The sequence below is a fragment of the Rhinopithecus bieti genome, unplaced genomic scaffold, assembly GCF_001698545.2.
Source record: "Rhinopithecus bieti isolate Rb0 unplaced genomic scaffold, ASM169854v2 scaffold_3879, whole genome shotgun sequence".
Classification (NCBI taxonomy): Eukaryota; Metazoa; Chordata; class Mammalia; order Primates; family Cercopithecidae; genus Rhinopithecus; species Rhinopithecus bieti.
The window spans coordinates 156,460-176,502 of record NW_016804177.1 but is presented as its reverse complement, the minus strand read 5'-3'; the positions used below and the strand labels follow the sequence as shown (position 1 = coordinate 176,502).

Here is a 20,043-nt window from a genome sequence, read left to right as displayed (position 1 = left end):
TACCCCTGAGCATGAACTCTCCTCCCCTTCACTCTGCTCTCAGGTTTTGTCTCCATTGGCAAAGAACCTCTTCCACCGGGCCATTTCTGAGAGTGGCGTGGCCCTCACTGCTGCTCTGGTGAAGAAAGGTGATGTCAAGCCCTTGGCTGAGGTAGGTCTCCCGCTGGATACCCCCACCCCCTTGGTTCTGTGCTCCTGAATCCTCAGGGGTCTCTCTTGCGGTGGGTTCTAGCTAATGTTCTCCTGCAATCACTGAGACACCAATGGCTGAACAGGAAGGGCGAGGAGACACCTTGATCAACATCCCAGTTTCATAGCCGGGCAAACCGACACAGGGCTTGGAAGGGATTTGCCAAGGGCAGCTGGTGATCAGGGCAGAGCTGGGAGTCCAGTTCATGGGCCAGCAGGCAGTACAGTGCCCTTTCAGTGCCCACACTCCTCCTGTGTGCCAGGGCCTGGTGCCATGTTGGGCAGTGATGTTGTCTTGTGTCTCTTAGGGTCTGAGTCCTGTGGACCCACTTGTGGGCTGTCGGCCTGGAGCGGTTCAACACTGAGCACCTGATAACCAGGGTTGCTCCCTGGAGAATTCACTCATTGATTCATTTGTTCACACAACAAAACTAGGTGAATAAATGAAGGCAAAAACAAGAGGTGTGCAGAGGTCATTGTTTGGCTCAAAACCAGATGTCCGTGTGGAGGAAATGTGGACATTATATGGCCTTATGTGGCTCTGCATTCTAGCCAAACACCTAACGCCTCCCCAAGCTTCTGCTATAACGTAAGGAATAGATGAGTAGTTACAGAATCACACAATTACAAAGCGTCACCTATGACAAGAGCAGTGAAGGTGAGGTACTTGCTACCACAGCAGAATCTAAAGAGAGCAGTGAGTCCCGGGGCAGGAAGAGGTTACCACGGAAGGCTTGCTGAAAAAGTGACCAATGAGTCAGGAGCAAGGAATGTCCAGGGAGTGAGAGTAGCACATGTGTGTGTCCTGTGGCAGGAGAACGCATCCCAATCGCGAGGGAGAGAGAGAGACAGGGCCGACGGGGTCAGAGCAGGGAGATCTGGGGAGCACGGTAAGTACTAAGAGCGGGGACGTTGGCAGGGGTCACAATGCACAGGACCCTGGCAAGGATTTTGTCATCGTCTGGAGAATGGTTGTAAGCCAAAGGGAGAGGTGATCAATAGGAATCCAGACCTAGGCTGAGAATTGCCCACTGGAGCCAGTGACCTGGAGGATTTCGGTAGATATGAAAGCTTATTTGAGGACAACATCCAAATTTAAAGGTCTAGTACATAGGAGGAGAGAAAATGGGGATGCCAAGAAGTTTTAGCATTTCTGAGAATTTTTTAAGAATTAATTGGTTATAAGCAACAGTTGCCCATTGACCCGACTTAAGTCAAGAAGGAGCATTAGCCTGGTGTGGTGGCTCATGCCTGTCATCCCTGCAATTTGGGAAGTTGAAGCAGAAGGATTGCTTGAGCCCAGGAGTTAGCGACCAGCCAGGGCAACAAAGTGAGACCCTGTCTCTACAAAATATCAAAGAAAAAAAAAAATTAAGCTGGGCATGGTGGCGCAAGCCTGTGGGCTCATCTACATGGGAGGCTGAAGAGGGAGGATCACACCAACCCAGGAGGTCTAGGCTGCAGTGAACTGTGTTTGTACCACGGCACTCCAGCCTGGATGACAAAGCAAGACCTTGTCTCAAAATCTTCTTTATAAAAGTAGAATTAATTTTTGAAGGAAATAGAGGTCTGGGATGAGGCTGAACTTTGTGAAAAAACAGGAAACAGAAATTGCACAATGATGGGAATCCTAGACTCTCTTACTCTTTTTCCTCTCTCTCTGAATGTCTTTCTCTCTCTCTTGCCCTCTACTTCTCCTGGTCCTGTTTATTTACTTGAGAAACACCCTGGGCATTGATTCTGTCCCAGATCCTGTACCAGGCTCTGGGGGCCTGTGCACTTGCCCTGCCTCCCCACCATGGAGCCTGCCTGCTCTCCCTCTGTGCCCTTCTTTCTGGCTGCACTTTGCTTCCAGTCTGCATCAGCACCTTATCTGCCCCTAAGCTTAAGGACTCTCTTTTGGTTCCAGAAAGTAGTCAGGCTGTCTTTTCTGTTGTGAAAATGAGCGTTTTATATTAGCAGCTCTCCGCCCCAATTCCAGGTCACTTAGGAGAGAGGCTCACTGTCCTGTCTTTGCTTAGATGTCCCTGGACTCTTAGAAAAGAAGGAAACCAGAGTGTGCTGGGCAGGCAGACTCCAATCCCCAGGACAGGCAGAAGGGAGCCTCTCCCCAGGACAGTTATTTTATTTTTATTTTTTTTACATTTTTTTAAAGATGGAAAGAGGTTCTTGGTGCATTAATTGGTGTTGCTCTGTGGCTTGACTTAGGACAAAGGTGAACAGACCATCGCTCATGGCCACATCTGAATCTATGCCTGCATGACCCTTGAGCTAAGGATATTTTTTAAAAATTATTTTGATGATTGAAAGGAATCAAAAGAAGAATAATATTTCATGCACCATAAAATTACATGAAATTCAAATGTCAGTGTCCATAAAAAAAGTTTTCTTTGAACACAGTGACACCCGTTCATTTACCTCATGTCTATGGCTGTGTTTCATGTCAACAGCAGTGCTGAAGTTGCAGCAGAGACCACGTGGCCCACAAAGCCTCAAATACTTACTATTAGGCCTTTGATGGGCACATTGCCAACCTGTGCCCTAAAGAGTCGTGCTTGATTACTGCTTGGGACTCTAGTACACTAATGTGTAGCTGGAAACTCCTGGCTGTGCCACAGACACCTCACTCAGCTGAGAAACCCCAACTATGTCTTACAAGGGACAACATCGTGTTTATCTTTAGAACTCACTTTTAAAGCACATGCGCTACCTTCTGAAGTGCCTCTGTGTGAATCGTCTTACCTAGGCCTCCTGCAATTCCGCACGTGTGAATTGTGTGGGAGACATGGCACTCTCCCACATGTATTAACTCATGAGGTAGGTGCAGTCATTATTCCCATCCATGGGTGGAGAAACCAAGACCCAAAGAAATCAGGTGGACTGCCTGCGGCCTAATGGCTGGTAAGTGGAGCAGCCAGGATTTGAAGGCAGACAAGGAAATTCAGGATTCCATGCTCTCTACCCCAGCTCTACCTCGCTTTCTTGACACATTCAGCTTGAGATCATTATATCCATTGCAATGGAGATAAGGTAGCAGAGATGAGAGATTACATAATTGACCCATGGTACAATTGAGACTGGTAAGAGAGGCAACACTCTGTGGGACCTGGAACCCACATCTGCGGGTCTACAGTATCTTCTGCTGCCCCCTTCCACTTGTAAAAGGTGGGCTTGGTGTAGAATGCCACTTTCCACGTTGATGGAGGGAAGGGACATCGGTCTTGAACTCTACCACTGCCTGTGATCTTTGCAGAAATTTGCTATCGCTGCTGGGTGTCAAACCATCACCTCAGCTGTCATGGTTCACTGCCTGCGACAGAAGACGGAAGAGGAGCTCTTGGAGACGACATTGAAAACAGTAGGTGTGCCTGTTCCCGTAGCCCAAACTCTGTAAACTTGGTCCCAGACTTCTTCATTTCAACTGTCCTCTTTCCCTGGGTCAGTTACCTGTGACAACTTCTCAACTCTCAGGAGTGTGAGTATCTGAATGGGGAATCTAATTTGTCCTTTTTTAATTGTAAAATGGCACAAATGTAAAAAAAAAAAAAAAGTCCAAAAATAACATGATAAAGAATTGACCAAATTTAATATTTGACGAAAATTTAATATTTTGCCATTCTTGTTTCCAGATGTATTTCTGAGAAACTAAACATTACATATTCCCATGGGATATCATCATCCTGAATTTGGAGGATAGAGATATTAAGCTCAAAGATTTTCAGAAAGATGTCACAATTTATCTTGGTTGACTTAGAAACTGTCTGTGTTAGACCTGGTGGTGGTCCAGTTTTCTAGATTTTCTGAGACTCTGACTCAGTTGTCATTCTAGGATAGCCATCTGTCCACTCAATCATTAATCCATCTACTATGATCTTCTTATCCATCTATCTGTTCACTAATTCATCCAATTCACTGATACATTTTTATCAATCTAATATCAATCTGTTCATAACTTTTTATTTATCTCTTTTCAATCCAGCCACCATTCATGGATCATCCAGCCACTTTATATCTTCACTCCATCACCCATTCCTCCAAAATCAACAATCCAGTTATCACCTATCCACTAGTTTTCACCCATCTATTCATGCGTTCATCCAATTCAATTGTACCTCATGTATTGACCAACTCCATCCATCCCTCTAATGATCCATGCTCAGTATGTAGGGGTGGGTGTTAGAGGTAGTGAAACAGACATGAAGGGGACATACTCCCCACTCACAAGGAACTATCCAGAGAGAAACACATTCGTGTACTTCGCAGGTTGAGTATGGTGGCAGCACAGAGGGGAAATATTCATTATAGTAGTCATCAGAGATGCTTCACAGGGAAGGTGGAGGAGCCGGGTTTGAGACCAGACAGCAGAATTTGAGAGTTCATGCCCTTAACCCTGACTCCACCTTGTCTTTCTTGAGAAATTCAGCTTTGAGATCATTGTGCCCATTTTAACAGAGGTAACAAAGATAGATGAATTTTGTAGTTGCCCCATGTCACAGTTCAGATCAGTCACAGAGGCAACACTGTGGGACCCAGAACTCACAACTGCGGGTCTAGAGTATCTTCTGCCACCCCTGCCATCCTCACATATTAGGACTTGTGGACCTTTAGGATTGATGGACGGCCATGGCAGTCTCTCATCAGAGGGAAGGCCAGCAGGACAAACACCCAGAGGATACAGCACCCAGGGACACTGTAAACTATTGCCTTTGAGGGGGAAGCGTGTGAATTCCAAGCACAAGAGTAGCCTGATCCCTGGATTCTCTCCTTGGACCTTTGGCTACTCCTGGGTCTCAGGGCCAGCCTCTGCCACTGGACTCTGCTTGTGTTTCCATGGGTTGAGTCCAATGTGGTCTTGGGGCTTAGGTCTTGGTTTAGACTCTAAGTGACCAAAGTGTTCAAGGAATTCAAACACACTTGTTTTCTAATGCCTGGAAGGAGGGAAATATCCCAGCAATTCTGCATGTGGCTTCAGAGGACCCAGACTAAAAGGGAAGAGTTGAGTCTTTGGGGAACCCATCCCTAAGATCCTGGGACATCCTTTTGAGTTTCTGAGATCTTGTGGAAGCGCCTCCATGATTACCCCCTGCCTCCAGTACACACACATATAGACACACAGACACACACACATAGACACACACAGAGAGAAACACACATAGACACACACACACAGAGACATACAGATACACAGAGACACACACCACACAGACACCCACACACAGACACACACACACACAAAGACACACACACACACTCTCTCCTGGCTAGTGGGACAGCAATCCTTAATGGAGGAACCTGCACTGGTTACGTCCTGAGCACAGGTCAGATGTGTGGGAACTGCAGTGCAACACTACAGTTACCGCAATCTTGGTGAACACACACCAAAGAGAAGCATGGGGTAGGATGAGTCTCAGTGAGCTTGTGTGAGTCAGGACTTTCTAATAGGAGATGAGCAAACTCCCCCAAGTGCCTTGAACAGAAAAAGAAATGTGTTGTGATAGCATTCTTGTGTAAACTGAAAATTTCACGAGTTGATGGCTTCAGGCATGGCTGGATCCAGATGATCACAGGATATTATTGAAAATCTACCATTCTCTATCCTTCAGATTTGCACATCTCTGTGTTGGCTTCACTCTTAGGCAGATATGTCTTCTGGGAAGATTAAAGACAATGGCACTTATGTTCTAGCTACTTAAAAACTCTATTTCTAAACAATTCCTGCAGCAGTTTTGTGGTAAACTCTATTGGATTGACATGGGTGTATGCCCATCCCTGAACTAATGTTCATGTTCAGGGAGATAGAGCACCCTGGGTCACATATCAATATCTGAATTCATGGAGTGATGAGGGAAGAAGGAGGTCTCCGAAAGAGAATTGGCGAGTACTTCCCAGGGGAAGAGGAAGGGGAGAGGGATGGGGGGCCAGTCAGCCTCAACGAGCGGGCTTCCTCTCCAGAGCTCCATCGACTCTGGCTCAGAGTCCCTGGCCCATCTTTCCCATGCTGGAGCCCACCCCTCCCTGCTATGCCTTCACCCTGTGCTCAGGCCCAGCTGAGCCAGAGTCCTGCCCACTTCCTTTCAGCCCAGCCAGCATGGCACCAGGAAGGAGAACCTGAAACCTCTGTTGTCCCAGTCACCCAGGTCAGTGTTCTCCTGGGAAGCCTCTAACCCACTTCATCTGCCTTTGTCTTCACAGATATCCTTCTCCCTGGATTTACATGGAGACCCCAGAGAGGTAAGGACCTTTTGTTTCTCGATTACAGGTTTTGAGTCTTAGCACCTTTAAGCTCCAATTAACTGTGAGTGAAAGAATCCTCTCTCGGGTAATTATAGTAACTCCTGTGTGTTTGTTGCTGAGGCCTAGAGAGGGGCAGTGACTCACCTGGGTAACACAGCCAGGAGGACTAGCGGCAGCCCTGGAACCCATTTTCCTGACTCCTGGTCCAGTGCTCCCAGGCATCACCTCTGCATGCACTGGGCTCTGCCCACTCCCCTTCTATTTTGCATTGTCTGCTCCTCAAAATGGCACTATGGGAGGAGGAGGCTGAACCAGAACCTTCCACTATCAGGAGGCAGAGATAGCAGGGATGATTAGGCATGGAGAGGGAAGCCTGAATCTCAGTCCAAGGACACTCGCCTCCTCCCAGCACACAGGAAATTCCAACATATCCTCCCGATCTCCTCACCCCACCCCTACCTCCCAGTGGGTTGACTGTTTCTGGTGACATCACGTCTGCAGCATCTTACAATCCTGTCCTCTATGCTGCCTCCCTGGAGGTCTCAGCACTCTCCTTAAATGGTCTTGGGTGGAGTGCATGAGATTCATTCAGCAAAGACTTAATAAACACTTCATATGTGCCAGGACTTGTTTAGGAGCTGGGGATATAGCAGTGAAACAAGAAAAATTCCCTGCCCTCTTGGGACCCTCCATTACAGTGCAGGGAGAGTGCAATAGAAAAGCAAATCAAGTGTGTATTCTGTTTGATGGTGTGCAGCATTAGGGGATAGAGTTTGCAGGTGATTTCAATTGAAGTAGCAGGATCAGGGAATGGCTCAGTGAGAAGATGGCATTTGAGCCAAGCTCTAGAGAAGGCGGGAAGTCAGCTGTCAGGAAACCTGGAGAAGCCTATTCCGCGCAGAGGGAAAAGCCACTGCAGAGAACCTGATGGAAGTGGCCAGTCTGGCTGGAGAGGACTGACTGTACTTTCCAGTACTGAATCCAAATTACTTGGATTTGGATTCAGAGCAAGATGGGAAGCCTTTGGAGGATTTGAACAGAGGAGTCACATGATCTTAGATCTCACAAAGGTCTCTGCCTCTGGTGTTCAGGTAGACTGTAGGAAAGGGGAAGAGTGGATGCAGTTGACCAACTGGGTGGCCACTGTATTGCCATAATCCAGGCCAGGGCTCCTGGCTGCTTAGACAGGGCTGTGGCAGTGGGGATGAGAGGAGTGGTTGGAGTCTGGATATCTTTGAGGGAATAGCTGAGAGGATTTGCTGATGGACAGGATGCAGCGGGTGAGAAAGAGAGAGGAGTGGAGGATGCCCTGAATTTTCTGACACAAGGAAGGTCATGCCCACACAGGGCAGCCACTTGAAAACTCAGAGTGGACAGCGGCAATCACTTGTCATAGTTGCTAATGGCAGTCTTCCGCATGGCTGCCATCCAACTGGGGTGCTCCTGTCTCTCTTCTCAACTTTTATATCTTCTACTTCACCTTCCCTCCCCATTTCCATGTCTCTTGGTGCAGCCAGACTCGCCTTCCTTAACAGAGTTAGAGCATGTCACCCCCACTTCTCAAAAGCCCGGCCTTCCTTATGAGACAAATCCCCTTCCCTCCATGGAGTTAGTCCTTCAAAGCACACCTGCATGCACACTGTGTGCCAGACTGTGCAGAAGGTAGGCTCTGCACCTGTCCCTCCCTCTAGACCCTGCCCCATGGCATTTCTCCAAGCCCAGAACTCTTGGGTGTTTCTGGAATTGACCCTGTAGAGAGACCCCTGTGTCCTTTTGCTCATGCGATTCCCACTGTTTAGAAATTCTCCCTCCTTTCCTGTCAATATCGAGTTCAATGCCCCAGAAGTCCACCGCAGGCGGGCAAGCACCTCCTCCATGTAGCCAGTCTTGTCATCTTCTTTTCAGAGGGGCTGCTCTTGCTGGCCTCTCCATGGCAGCCCTGCTGAACTGCACAAGCCTCTCAAGGCACCCAGACTTGCACCCAAATCCTGTTCTATATTGTCAAGCCATATTGGGGTTAGGGTCTGCACCTTGTCCAGCTGGGTCTGGTTCACTTTAACAGAACATCTCCCCCAGGCAACCCGAACTAGCTCATTATTCATGATTTTTGTAGAGCAGACCAAAAGGTCCCAGAAGCCATAGGTTCCAATTAGACTAGGAATTGTCCAGTTCCATCTGCATATCAAGGAGGGAACATACAGCCATGTGGCATGGAACTGGGAAGGATGGCAGCAGAGGACTGATATCTCTGAGGAGGGACCTGCAGCAACCCTGCTAACAAAGTAATACTTAACATTCATTCAGCCCTTCCAGACACCAGGGTGCTGTGCTCTAAGTATTTTACATGTGTTCAGCCATTTAATCCTCACAATAGACTCATCTCTTAGATGAGAAAACTGGGGCCTCACACAGGTGAAACTCAGCCAGTAAAGTAGCAGAGGCCAGGCTTCAGATGGTGTTAATCCGCTTTTCAATGTCCATGCTCGTTTTTAACACCACGTGACTAAACATAAATATAAAAATATAACTGTACCCAGAACCAGCTGCCCTGTGGCAACACATGAGTCCTGGCTCTCTCTAATCCTGTGACCATATATAAAATAATTTATCAAAGGTAAACCTAAAATTGGGATATGGGATCAATATCTGTGGTTCATTCACTGATTCTTTTATCATGATTTTCCTCTCTTAATAGGGCCATCCAAATCCTATGTTTAGGCTCCTTGAGATCATGAGGTTCAGTACCTCTTCAAAGCCACCCATGGATCAACAACAAGCCTTGTTTAAATACAGATAGATAGCACAATCTCTCCCTCATTAATCACGGATTCTGCCGTATAAATTCACCTGCTTACTAAAATTTCCTTGTAACCCCCCAAATCGATACTGGTGGGCACTCTCATGGTTCACCACAGGCAGGCACACGAGCAGAGGAAACTGGATCTGAATGATGGGCACCATTCCCTCTGAAGACTGGCAAGGAACCTTTGCTTCCTGTTTTCATCTCTTACGCTAACAAGTATCCTCTTCACGATCCTATTTAGTGCCCTTGGGGTTCTGCATTTTTTGTGCTTTTTTTGGTGAGTGTCACTGTTAAGAGAGCCCCCAAGATAGTGCTGCTGTCTGGCGTTCTGAAGCTAAGCAGGGGCTGTGCTGTGCCTACAGGAAGGCCCCCTGTGTGAGACAAGCTTCGGTAGTACTGCTGGCCTGCATTCAGTGTTGAAAAATCCGCAAAACTGCCACGTCCAGGAAAAGAAAAGAGGAAATTGCAGTCATAACGTGAGGCTGTATGGGAAGTGCCCTAAAGTAACACCTATGTGTGTGATGGAGATGTGGAAAGATGGAAAAGCAACTACATTGGGTAGATTCACGAGATGATGAAGGAATTTTTAAAAGCAGGGTGGACAGCACTGTTGTGAAGGTAGAAAACTAGGAATTTGAAAGTCATATTATCCCGGGTCACAAAATTGGGGAAGCGCTTTCCCAGCTGGTGTTTTATTAACAATAATCCTACTTATAATTCATACTCTTTGTTGAGACATATATAAATGTGTCTTTCAACAGAAAATCCACACGTAAAAGAAGGTTTGATGAAATATTGTGACCAGAGTTTGCAAGAATCTAACCCAGTATTTTCCCCTTTGAGTGATGACTCTTATTCTCTAATTCACACTTCATGGGATTTTATCAGAAGCAACTGCCGGGACTACTGAAAATCAACTATTGGACAGAGAGAAGGGAAATGCATGCGCTCAAATTGAAATAATAGACAATTGTAATTTTATATAGATAATTACATGTATTTCAATCTGAGTGAAGATTTCTTCCTCTCCTCATCATCTGAACCAGTGTCAGCCTGCTGCCTGAAGTTCCTACCCTTGAGCCACACACCTTACCCTCCTTAGTTAGGACCCTGAGGTGTTAGCCATGGCCAATGGTCACGAGCCAGTCTGGGGTGTGGGTCTCACACTCGAAACAAGCAGAGTTGGGGACATGAAGTGTGACCTTGGGTGAAATCACAGGCCGCTGTGCTGATCCTCCCCAGAGTTACCCCACAGCCCACCCGTAGATTGATGGAGTGGTGCTGCCAAAAACACCTGAGGGAAGCTCAAAGCTGAAAGGAAGTCCACACTGTCCCCTACATCGTTGGATTTACAAGAAGGAATTTGGCTGGTTTGCTTCCAACGGTGAAGAAGGCACAGGCCTTTTGGAGGGACTCAACCCACCCAAATCACCCTCCCTGTCTCTGGTCCCAGGAGTGGTTTCCATCCTCCAAGCACCACTCTGGTCCTGGGCAGCTGTCCCTTCAGCAGGAGTTACCACTTCCATGGAAACCTTCCCCCAGGAGGGGACAGTTGTCACCGGGGTTTCAGGGCTCTGGGATCCCTTCCCCAGATCCTCTCGTGATTGTCTTCCTATTGAAGAATCCTGAGGGTCTGTGACGGGAGGGCCAGTAGAGAAAATAACTGTGCAGATGGGAAAACTGAGGGGGGCCTAGGACAGGGAAGGAGCCATGAGGAGTCCAGAAGGCAAGTCAGGGGCTTCCTGGCTTCCCACCTCGCGCTGGGTATAGCATAGTTCTCCCCATAAATCACTCCGTGTTCTTCATCACCTCATTGAAAAGATCTCAAAGAAAGTGGGCTTCTTTTGATTTACCATTGACTTCTAGTGTACCAGTAGATATCCAGTGTCTACTTGAGAGATGACGGACAGAGGAGGGTGAGAATGGAAAAGTTACCATAATTGGGTGCTATGCTCAATACCTGCCTGGTTGACAAAAATAATCCACACAGCAAACCCAGAGTAGACCCAAATTACCCATGATCAAACCTGCACAGGCATCCCCAAATCTAAAATAAAAGATGGAAACAAATAAATGGAAAAAGTGATTGGCTTCTAAAAGTAAAGATGGGTTCTCCTTCCAGCTGAAGATAAACAAAGCTGACCCTGGTTAAAGTTGTAGGACGGGTTTATTCAGTAACATGATTGCAATAGGGAAAACAGTGCAGCATGGACTGGACTCACATCCCCGAACCAAAGCCTGGCAATGTTTCATAGGCCAGGTGTGTCAAGGGAAACACACTGTGGTCTGTGGGGAGGGGCTTGGTCCGTGTGACTAGGCCACCTGGATGTCTTCATCCTGGCTCACCTGGGGCAGAAACAAACTTCTCTTATCTTCAGGATAGGAAGCCATGCGTTAGACTGCAGGAAGAACCCACTGAAGTCAGCCTCTACTCCTTCCACAGGGACTGGGAAGATCAGGAGTGAGCTCCCTGAATGTTTGCATCACAAAGAGAAGGCTCTCAGGTCCTCCAGGAAACAGGGTTGGGTGGTAGATTCACATCCCAAAGGGCAGAGAAAGGGTTTATCATTGCAGGCTTTGTAAAATAACTGCTCTAATTGGGTTCAGCAGCCTTTCTGCTTCTGTCCAGTTTTTGGCTGGAGCAGAGTAAATTGTCCTGGCAGGGTTGAGCCTTCCCAGGCAGGTATGTTAAGGATACTGGGGTCATTCTAGGGACACAGCGTTAAGCTGCTATAAGCGATGCTAGAGTTTGGTCGAGTCTCTGAGTTCAGAGGTTTGGGAAGAAATGTTATGTGAGTAGAGATGTGCAGTTCACCCCTCAGAAGGATTTCAGAGGTTCTACCAAAGACCAAAGTCATGAAGGCAGGATCTAAGGCTTTCAGTGTCATATGTGATATGTGGCAGTACTTGGGAGGTCTACATCCTCTTCTCCAGGAGTCCTCCATTCCACACTGGCCTGGCAGAAACCTTGGCTCTCCATGTCACTGACCACTATAGGGATCCCAGCCACACACACACACCGCAAAATACTGCCACAACTTCTCCAAAATTTTTTTCTTTTTTTTTGTAATCTTTGCAATGCTTGAGTTTCTGGACATAAGCCCATTTGATTAATTGATTTTGCCCATTTCAGTAAAGACCCACGTCCTTAAAAGCCCCCAAAATGAGAGGACTTTCAGTCTGCATTGGTTTGGTCAGTTGGTCAGTTTGTTTGTTTCTTCTCATTAATTCCCAATGATTCATAAATGCTTAACTTTTCTTTTTTAACAGTTGATGGGCTATCCACTCTCCGAAGGGAAACTGGACCAGAAGACAGCCATGTCACTCTTGTGGAAGTCCTATCCCCTTGTTGTAAGAGTCTAAGAATCATGGGAATTAGCTGAGACGCAGAGAGGGACAATGACTTGCCACAAATCGTAGAGCAATTAAATGGCAAAATGAAGACTGGGCCTCAGGGTTTCCCCCATCTTTCCACCTTTCCCACTTCGCTTTCCACCTTAGCAGGAAGTAGCACAGAGCTGGTAAGGTTCACCATTGAGGTAGACCTTCCCAGTGGGCTGGAGATGGTGCATCACTCACCAGGGGATTATGGTAACTTTATTGATCTATTTCAGTACATTGCTAAGGAACTGATTCCAGAAGCCACTGAGAAATACTTAGGAGGAACAGATGACCCTGTCAAAAAGAAAGACCTGTTCCTGGACTTGATAGCAGATGTGATGTTTTGTGTACCGTCTGTGATTGTGGCCCGGCACCACAGAGGTGAGTCCCAGAGGTCGAACAGGGGAGGGACCTGGACCCCACCAGCTTCTGTATGTGACCCACCTACCTCCCAGCATAGACAGACCTGGAAACAGCTGAGTGTCAGGCTTCAAAGGCTGATTCCATATGGCATCGAGTGATGTGCTGTCTTATTTTGGTTTATGCCAGCAGCAGATTGTTAGAAAAAAAAATTCCAGAGGCAAGTGGTTTTTTAAGGCGATGATCCCAGATAACAGCAGTAGGGATGTGGGGAAGTGAGAGAGGAAAGAGATTGAATCCAATCCATGATGCATTACCAAGGGAGTATCCACTGTGGACAACTGGAGCTGGGAAACTCAAGGAAACATGGAGAATACAGTGCTCAGGGGCATCCCATCTGAGTGGCAAGGGAGACGGTATTTATCTCCCAGCTTCTGCTTGTCATTGGTTGAAGGTTCTTGCAAGGAGTTGTTTATTCCCTGTGACTTTGACCTGCTGCACACCAGGGCAGAGTAGTCTCTTGTAACCAGACAAAGGCCTCAGGCCCGGAGCTACAGATGCTGGAGATGGAAGTCAGGCTGGCATGACTAGGAGGAGGGGATATGGGTGAGATACTGACAGCATCTGCTGCAAGGGCTCCATGCCTGGAGTTATTGTGGGACACAGGGCTGCTGTGGGACAAACACTGAAAGATGAGTCGTGCAAGGTATTTAAGGTCCAAGTCGGCTGCAAACAAGTTTATTAAGTATTGGAGCTGGATAAAAAGTGGGAGCCCTGCATGGGATCTGGAGGATTGTCCAGGACCAAGAAGGCCAAAGGGAGGAGCCAGGGCGGGTGTAGGGGAGGTGGTCTGGAGAATGGCAATGTGTGCAGCTGACTTTTGTGCATCTCAGTGCATGCAGTAACGGGCAAGCACAGGTCCAGGGCAGGGTCTATGCAGGACCTTTTACCACTGACCCAAGGCTGTGTGGGTGGGGCGTGAAGTTAGGGATACATGGGCGCATCTAGAGAGGAGTGTCTTTTCCTGGGTGCCAACTAGAGAGAGCTAACAGGACTCTTTCTTCCAGCTCTCATTTGCCTAACCTGCAAGCCAGGAGATGTCCTTTCTCTAACCATGCTGGAAGGGTTTTTAAATGTAGAACTTCATAAGCATGATAAAAACTAGCTAAAGCTGACCTAGCAGGTGCCCAGACACTGGTTTGCACAGGAGGGGGCAGGTGCTCATAACTCTCACTTCTTCGCAGGGTCCTGATTAATCCCTATAACCAGGACCACTGGAGTTGAATCTGTTCTTAAACTTGGCCTTGTCCCATGCTCTGCATCTGATCTATATATAATGTTCGCATCTCCATCTTCTGATGGCTTGAGCAATACTGAGCTTCTGTCTTTCATCTGATTTCCCATAACTTTGAGTTCAGCGTTTTGTTTTTTATTTCCCAGGACAACACAGATTTTATCAACTTTCTCCTATTGTCGTGTCTCACATTTTTTGATAAAAATAACATTTCTGGATATAAAATTAATATGTAAAATTATAGAAAGTTTAAAAAATATGGAAACACTGAAAGAAGAAACTAGGTATCACTCGTAATTCCACTACCTGGAGGCAAGTGGTATAAATTTTTTGTGTTTTCATCTAAAGATTTTCCATGTCCTATACGTTTTAAAAATCAATTTTATATTTTACTTTTGTTCATACAACACTATGTTGTGAGGATTTTCTGAATGTTGATACAAACTCATCAAAGCATTCCTTCTTCCATGAAATGGCTGTATTAAATTGACTTCAATATTCCTATCCTATTAGACATTTAGCCTGGCTGCTCACACTCTGATGCTACAATAAAATTGTGCTCAGCCTAATGTTCATAAGTCTCTAACCACATGTCTAACAATTTTCTTTGGATTATTTTTAGAAGTGAATAACTATGCTGGACAATAGAAAGTTTTAGAACTCTGGGCAAATACTGCAAAATTGCATTCCATTGCATAAGAATGTGGACCTCTTAATTTTCCCTCTCATTTGGGATGCTAAGGTTAAATGTTAACATAAGACTGCCAGTTTCATAAGCCTTCCCCACCAACAAGAAGCACATCAGCCTGTTTTAATCTGCATGTCTTTCATGGCTAGCCCTCTCATTGTCTCTGCTTCTCTTATTGTGCCAAATTGTCATGACCCAAATCTGTGCCCTACTTTCCTGTGAAGACTTGTGTTGTGATTGTAAGAATTGTATAAATATCAATGGCTTTAACCAAAGAGTTTTACAAAGTACGTTTGGGGCAGCATGCTGCCTATAATAAGTTCTGTCATTCCCAAAAGCTCTTTCTTCTATGGTTGGCTCTGAGTTTCTTTGGAAAATGTTCAAGGGGCAAAGGCGAGGTCAAACCCTCCCTTTAGCAAGTTTTGCTTGACCTTGAAGCAGCCATTTAACAGGTGGATTACAGAGCCACAGAAGGATGGCATCTTCCCAAGCGCGTTTCCTGCTGAGCCGAGGGTGCAGTGAAGGAGGCTGACAAAGATGAGTGAATAGATTCCTCTTCATTCTCACATTGAAATGACATGTGCGGGTGGGGCATGAGGTTAGGGATGCGTGAGCTCCCATTGTTAAATCCTTTTGTGGATGAATATTTAAGAATGTTAAGAAATGATGGCTGGAGGTGGTGGCTCACGCCAATACTCTCAGCACTTTGGGAGGCTGAGGTGGGAGGACTGTGAGAGCCTAGGATTTCAAGACCAGCCTGGGGAACATAGTGAGATCCTGTTTATACAAACACATTTAAAAAGGAAATAATTATACTACAAAATACCGTATATAATGTATGGTATATATATACTACAAAATACTGTATATAATATCATCCCAAGTTTATATACATGAATGAGAGATATGCTAAAATCAAAAAGAAGCATTCTCTGAGTGGTCGAGTTACGAGTGATATTTTAAATTTGATTGTTAAAATGGATTTTTAAAAGATAGGATATGGAAAAATTTTAGAAGGAATTCCAAAAAATGCATAGCCCTTGCCTCAGGTAGTGGAATTATGAGTGATATCTAGTTTTGCTTTATGTGTTTCCATATTTTTGTCTCTTCTAATTATTCCTAGATGTTTTTGTTTTGTTTTCCAAATTTCTTACTGTACCCAAAGGGGAAGACATTGTAAATTTTCTCCACCAGCCTGGCATTGCCCTGACTCTTTCCTTCTCAGTGTCACTTCTCGGTGGGTATCATGACCAATGCAAAGTGCTGAGGCACAGGGCCGGGCGGCCCACAAGGTAGTCCTGAAGGGGCAGCGGTGTGTGGCTCCAATGAGCCAATCATTGGGAAACTGGCATCTTCTTGGGGCTGGGACAGGAGAGCTTTGTTGCTGGGATAGGAGGGCAGAGCAGAAGGAGAGAGGGCAGGGGAGAGGCAGGGTCACCCTTGCTCAGCCCCTTCTTTTCTCTGCCAGGACTTTAATGCCTTAACACCCTAACACTCCCAGGCCGGGCAGGCAGCAAGACACATGGGGACAGTGAGATATAAAGCAGTGAGTGCCGCAGATTCCTGAGACACAAGAGGCAGATTGTTCCTTCTCTGCGTATGTTTGTATTTAAATAGCCTCACGTTCAGACAAGCAACTTGGATTTGCTTCAGTCTTCTCAGGATGGGTGAGAAAAACACTGGAAATGCTCAAAACAAGGCAAAACAGAAGACACCTGTCAGGGTGGAGATAGTGCCCAAGTGAATGAATGTGAGACTGTTATCAGTGAATTGCATCGAGTGTAACCAGATGTAGAAAGATTTCTTCTGTGAGAATTCACCAGCAGGCAAAGGTGTTTATGAGACTGAGTCAGTGTCCCTGCACTGGCACTTATTTTAAATGAATTGACCCAGGATTTCCACATTCGTTCATTAAAGATTTGTTCATTGAACAAATATCTGGCTCAAATTCCAGTTCCACATCAACCAGCTATGCAGCCCGGAGCATGACACTGAGCATTCCCGTGACTCTGTTTCTCTACTGTGCTGACAGCCAGAGGTTTCCTGCAGAGCTGGAGACCTTGGTAGCATCCAGGTGTCTGTCTGGCAACATGAACTGTGCATGAATCCTTGTCTTCTCAGATGCTGGAGCGCCCACCTTCATGTATGAGTTTCAGTATCGTCCAAGCTTCTCATCAGACATGAAACCCAAGACGGTGATAGGAGACCATGGGGACGAGGTCTTCTCCGTCCTCGGGGCCCCATTTTTAAAAGGTAATGGTTCCTTGCTGTCCGTGAGCTTGGAGTTAGGAGACCTGGGCTCCAGTCTTGGTGTGGTGAGCTTCAGCAAGTTTCTCCTCTCCTGGTCTTAGTTTCCTGATTCTCTATAACAGGGTTGAACGTCATTGGGTAGTCCCTGGGCTTCCTCCCGCTCTAACACATGTGAGGGGGGATGTGTCTTCATGTGCTTTCTGCACAGACACTCAGAATCCTGGGCTGTGTCATCAACAAGACAGGTGTGGGGTGGTCTCCTGCAGGATTCACTATGACAGGGTTTAATGCCATTGGGTTGTCCCCCAGGTTCCTCCTGCTCTAACACACCTGAGGGGGGATGTGTCTTCACGTGACCTCTGCACAGACACTCAGAATCCTGGGCTGTGTCATCAACAAGATAGGAGGTGGGACACATGCAGGGCCCTGTTCTAGGTTGAGAAGCCACCGATCAATTTCCCTCTCCCAGGAGTGCTGAGAATGTGACTGAGGGTGAGGTTAGAATTGGTGTTAACCCTGAGTCAGGTCTAATGTGTGTCTGTTTGTGTTTCTGTCTGTCTCTAACAAAAACTCATAAAACTTTAAATTTGATACATTTAATAATTGTTAATTTATAAATCACAGGATGTATGAATTTGGAATATGAAAGGAGACTTTATTTTTGATATGCTTTATAGTTCACAAGGTGGCCATCCCACAGGCTGGGAAGGTGCCTCTGGCCAAGCCCAGACATAGGCTCGTCAAATGAGGAGGGGTTGCATAGGAGCTTTGGGTGAACGGATTGACTAAACATACATGTTCAACAGGTTACAGGGGAAGCAATGGATATTCATGAAGACAGTCCTGACACATGTGTATTAAACATGCATGTAACATGACCCATGTTCACCTGGTGGTGGAGACCTAATACTTAAATGTATTATAATTAGGGCCTATAAGTCCAAAGATCTTCTCAGGACATAAAGCCCAGCAAGTGAGCAGCCTCTGTACACCGGTCAGGTCCAGTGCATGGTTGGTGATGCTCTTATGTGGAGAAAGTTTCTGAAATCAGTCTCTTATGCAATCAAAGCCATAGTTAAGACTGGAGGGTCAGGGTTCTGTTTGCGTATCTGAGCAGCAGCCGTTGTAATTGTTTTCATTTTGCTTAACTCCAAGCCAGTGCTTGTTTAGCTGCTAGAGAAACAGAAGCACCTCGTGGCAGTGAGAATAGAGTGGATTCTTTAAGGGTAGAGATGTAGGCCTGAACCCTTGCCCGACGTGGACTTAGTCTGATTTTTAATTTGGTGTCTTATTGCCACAAAGAGTGTGTTCTGTCAGAATGATGACCTTTATTTTATTGCTGATGCTGGTCAGTGGTGTCTAAACCACAAAAGAGAGGGAGTATTATGAGGCGTGTCTGACCTCCTGTCCGTTCCCAGGCAGGAACACAGTTGAAGGATTTTCTGGGCTCCCTTTAGCCCAGAGAGGGTCTGTTCAGTCAGTTGGGGGTGTTAGGATTTTATTTTTAGACAATATTTTTACATTACACAGTGTACATTTTACATTACACAATATTTTTAAAAGTCATTTCACAATGTCTTCTAAACCTTAACTCTCAGCAGTTACAGATCACATGGGACTCACCCCATGGCTGCTCAGAACACACCAGCGCCTCTGGGCATCTCGCTGTGCAGGCTTAGGAGCCTTGCGGTTCTGTTGGTTTCCAGAATGTGAATTGTAGGTGTGTGCCGGGGAGGCAGAAAAGACCCAAGAGAGAGCAACCCTGGGAGGTGGGGCTGCTGTAGAGGAAACCCTGGGGTGTGGCATTGCCTGTGACCCTGAGCGAGGAGGAGACAGGCGAGAGTCACAGGAGAGAAAGGCAGCCAGCACATGGAATGACGCATGCCCATTGCTGAGCCCTCAGTCAGATATGGTCAAAGGTAAAGTACACACAAATCCACCAGGATCTTCTAGAACTGCAGACCTCAGCTCAGTGGGTGTGGAGCATTCACCAAGACTGTTTCTAGCAGGCTCGCACGTGATGTTGATGTTGCACATCTGCGGACCACACTTTGAGTCACAAAGGCTTTCTTTCTTGTTCCCCACAGAGGGTGCCTCAGAAGAAGAGATCAGACTTAGCAAGATGGTGATGAAATTCTGGGCCAACTTTGCTCGCAATGGGTGAGGCTCTTGGCAAAGACAGAGCAGGACTGGGAAAGATGAGTGGGGGTGGGGTGGGGCGGGGCATGCCTATTGGGAAGGGGCAGCTTCTAAGGTTCTAATGATCAAACTTCTGACCCTGTGATCAAAGCACTTTGACAATGAGAGCACTCTACAAATGGAGAGGCCACCCTGTGATAGTGAGCTCTCCATCTCAGGAGGTATACAACCCTCTTAACAGAGATAACTTGAGCATCCTCGCACATCTCAGAAGATTGTTGGGAACACACAGCAGCTGTGGGGCAATTCTATTTGATTCTGTTTGCAGAAACCCCAATGGGGAAGGGCTGCCTCGCTGGCCAGAGTACAACCAGGAGGAAGGGTACCTGCAGATTGGTGCCAACACCCAGGCGGCCCAGAAGCTGAAGGACAAGGAAGTGGCTTTCTGGACCAAACTTTTTGCCAAGAAGGCAGTGGAGAAGCCACCCCAGACAGAACACATTGAGCTATGAATGGAGGATCCAGCCAACCTTGAGGGCCTGGAAGAGCAAAGACTGGGGTCTTTTGCAAAAGGAATTGCAGGTTCAGAAGGCATCTTACTGTGGCTGCAGAATTGTCTGGTGGTGGAGGGCAGGGAACAGAGGCCATGAAGGAGCAAGTTTTATATTTGTGACCTCAGTTTTGGGAATAAAGTATCTTTTGAAG

The 20,043-nt window shown here is 46.6% G+C and overlaps 1 protein-coding gene across 1 annotated transcript; it reads left to right on the top strand.

Annotated features, from left to right (window-relative positions):
* Positions 1 to 37: 37 nt before the first annotated feature.
* On the top strand, positions 38 to 20,043 carry LOC108526382 (liver carboxylesterase 1-like; the record flags this gene model as incomplete). Its single annotated transcript, XM_017867117.1, is given in 10 exon segments — positions 38 to 151; positions 3,443 to 3,547; positions 6,382 to 6,448; positions 8,329 to 8,356; positions 10,526 to 10,610; positions 12,497 to 12,577; positions 12,841 to 12,988; positions 17,071 to 17,202; positions 19,287 to 19,359; positions 19,667 to 20,043. Coding segments are annotated over 10 exon segments (1,017 nt in total), but the record flags the coding sequence as incomplete, so codon positions are not given.